At 39.6% G+C, this 3,008-nt stretch overlaps 1 protein-coding gene across 2 annotated transcripts; it reads left to right on the top strand.

Moving 5' to 3' along the window:
* Positions 1–3,008, top strand: LOC147408278 (zinc finger CCCH domain-containing protein 56-like). 2 transcript variants are annotated; one of them, XM_086437202.1, is made up of 3 exons: positions 1–1,075; positions 1,169–1,585; positions 2,402–3,008. In XM_086437202.1, the coding sequence occupies exons 1-3, from the start codon at positions 745–747 to the stop codon at positions 2,689–2,691; spliced, it is 1,038 nt and encodes a 345-aa protein (XP_086293328.1). In that variant the 5' UTR covers positions 1–744; the 3' UTR covers positions 2,692–3,008. The 2 variants fall into 2 exon arrangements, with proteins under 2 accessions (XP_086293328.1, XP_086293327.1); XM_086437201.1 differs by having other exon boundaries at positions 2–1,585.

The following is a 3,008-nucleotide window of genomic DNA, read 5'->3' as shown; positions in this document are numbered from 1 at the left end:
CCAAACAAATGTATGCGTTACAGAGAAGGAACGTTGGATGCTCTCTACGTACCTTGTTAATGGGTACGAATTCGGAGTTCTCTGTCTCCCCCTGTTTAGGGTTTCATCGTTTCTTCTTCTAAATATCAAATCGAAACAATTACAGCTCTATCTCTATATACATACTTCTGTAAGTGACGAGGAATCTCTTTTGCTTCGATTTGATCATGAAATTCGTCTTCTTTCCTTGTTTTTATTTTATTTTGAGTTCTCTGAAATTGCCAAGTTTTTTCATTTATGGTGCAATTATGACGTTATAGGTTGAATTCGAGCATAAATTTGCAGTCATTTTGTGGAATCTGTTGAGGGTGATCTAGGGTTCTTAATTTATTGGATATGCTGTTGTTGTTTTAATGGGGATCGATTATTGTTCCTTTGTTGGGAAATTTCATGGTTTAGGTTCGTTACTGATACTCGTGATCGATTGATAAAGGACCCATTTGGGATTTTAATAGTATGAGACTTTAAGCTGGGGTGCTTGTTGGGTTGACAAGTACACATTAGAATTTTCTCGAATCGATTAGATTCTAGGGTTTATAGTTACTAAATTCTTGGTTTTATCTTTCGATTTACCATATTTCAGTGTTTTGGGTTTGTGGCTTTGTTGTATAATCCACTTATTCAGTATAATCCACTTATTCAGGCCCAAACGCCTGAATTCTAGGGTTTATGAGATTCTAGAGTTTCAAATTCAGGTTTATTTTAATGGATTATGGTGGAGAATCCAGGTATTCTGGTGGAAATGTTGGGCAGATAATCCCAGAAATCGTTGGTGGTGGTAATGTTGACAATTGGATTCCAGGATTAAGTGATCAAGCCATTTGGGCAACGGAGGATGATTACAACATTTGGAATGGAGAAGCCTCTATGGACACTCCGTCCAATTCAAATTACGATGGAAGACAATCCCAAACTCGATCCGGGAGTGAACCTCCCAACAAGAAATTGCGGAACACCCAAGGTGGAGATTCACAAGTGAGCGGGTTCAGTAGAGACCGTGATTCGAATTCCTCCAGTAATCGATCTAGATTGATTGGTAAGATGTTTTTCAAAACCAAATTGTGCTGCAAATTCCGCAATGGGACTTGCCCTTACATCACTAATTGTAACTTTGCACATGGAATCGAAGAGCTCCGCAGACCGCCTCCCAATTGGCAAGACATTGTGGCAGCCCAAGATGAGGATGGAGGCGTGTCGTTTGAGCCAAGGGAGGAGCACCAAATACCATCTCTTAGTTCTTCCAGTGTGGTTGGGGAGACTCAAAGGTCTTATAAAGGGCGACACTGCAAGAAATTTTATACAGATGAGGGATGCCCTTATGGAGATAATTGTACTTTTCTTCATGATGAGCAGTCAAAAGCTCGGGAAAGTGTGGCAATAAGTTTGGGTCCCACTATTGGTAGTGGGTATGGAAACAATGGGAATGGATCAAATTCAAATCAGAATCAAAAGCCTTCAAATTGGAAGACTAGGATTTGTAACAAGTGGGAGATGACAGGGTATTGCCCATTTGGGAACAAGTGTCATTTTGCTCATGGATTAGGAGGTAAACTTATCCCCTTTGTTCTTTCTAATTTGGAATTTTGTATTCTTTTTTAATAAGAAAACTGTTAAGTTTGAGTCTTCTACTAAAAATCATGTTGTGTTGAGACTTACATTTATCAAGGGAAGTTATATTGCATGCATGGTTTATATAACTAGACCAATTAAATGCATTATAAGCTAATTCAGTGATTGTTACTAAATGAAATGTTTTGAAATATGAAAATTTAGTGTGCATTATGCTACTGGAAACAATTGCAATTTTCAGTTTAAAACTTGTTACATGATGCAATTGAAGTGAAGATCATTGGGTTGCCTTAATCTTGGTGTATAATTCATCCAAAAAGGGCTCACCCACTGAATGGGAAAAAACTTTGAAGTGGGCAGCCCGTTTCAAAATTTCAGAAGAACCCTCTTCTTTGGATTACATGTGGCATATCCAACGAGGTATCCTAAATATTGCTGAAAAAGTAGAGGGGTGAAATAAATTCAAAATGCCATGTGTCATTTTGCGAAGAGGGTCCTACCAAAATTTTGAAGCGAGCTGTCTGCTTCAAAGTTGGCTCTACTGAACGCCCCTGGTTGATTAGTTGTGGGCAATCTATGGTGTATAGTGTTGGCACCACTTGGATATGTGGTACAAATGCCATCGGTATATGCCAACTTGTTCAAAATGCTTTCGAGTCTTTCAACTATTAGAGTATGTTTAGGTTTGACCTTTTGTTAGATGGGTCCATACTAGAGTCCAGCTTTTTTGTTGGGGTGTCAAGTTTTAATGCACTTAAAAGTCGTTTTAACATCGGAATATCTCTGGCAACAGAGCTACATAGATATGGTGGAGGGCTCGTGGACATGGCAGATGCTTCTACAGCTCCTCCTGACCCAAAGCAGGTCGGAGTTTCCTCAAAGACGCCCATGGATGCTCTTGTTTCGTCTACCACCTCAGCTCCTCATATGGATGTTTATCACATGGGAGTGCCCTCACAGAGGCCTTCAGGTATAACCCAGAGGCCAGGACAGAGGCCACTTCAGAAATGGAAAGGCCCTGACAAGATCAGTAGGATATATGGTGATTGGATTGATGAAGACGAATGGGAGCCACCTCGATAATTGGGTTGGGGGCTTTACAAGGAGACTTAGAGAATACTGGGGAATTACGCAGTAGTTCAACTTTGGAGCTTTGGTTTTGGTGTTAAGGGAATTTCCTTTTTGTTGTAGCATATTGTATCTGTAGACATCTTGCTCATTCAAGTTGGAGCTTTTATCAATGCTTCAGTTTCAGAACTTTCAGAGCTTGAGTTGCTTTTGTAATCTTTTTATCTTTGTTTCTCGAACCTAAATACAGGATGTACCTTCTACACCACACGAATATCACTATCCTTGTACTATTGTCTATGGTTCAAGAAGATCTCCTACTCTTTTTCCAA

This window comes from Akebia trifoliata, chromosome 3 (genome assembly GCF_017979445.1).
Source record: "Akebia trifoliata isolate Shusen 1 chromosome 3, ASM1797944v1, whole genome shotgun sequence".
NCBI lineage: Eukaryota > Viridiplantae > Streptophyta > Magnoliopsida > Ranunculales > Lardizabalaceae > Akebia > Akebia trifoliata.
This window is presented reverse-complemented; position numbering and strand designations above follow the sequence as displayed.

What these genes read in the sequence shown, in the direction of transcription:
- LOC147408278 (XM_086437201.1), top strand. Translation starts at nt 745, where the DNA reads ATGGATTATGGTGGAGAATCCAGGTATTCTGGTGGAAATGTTGGGCAG. An exon ending in TTTTGCTCATGGATTAGGAG is followed by an intron (nt 1,586 to 2,401) that starts GTAAACTTATCC and finishes CTCTGGCAACAG; the next exon opens with AGCTACATAGATATGGTGGA.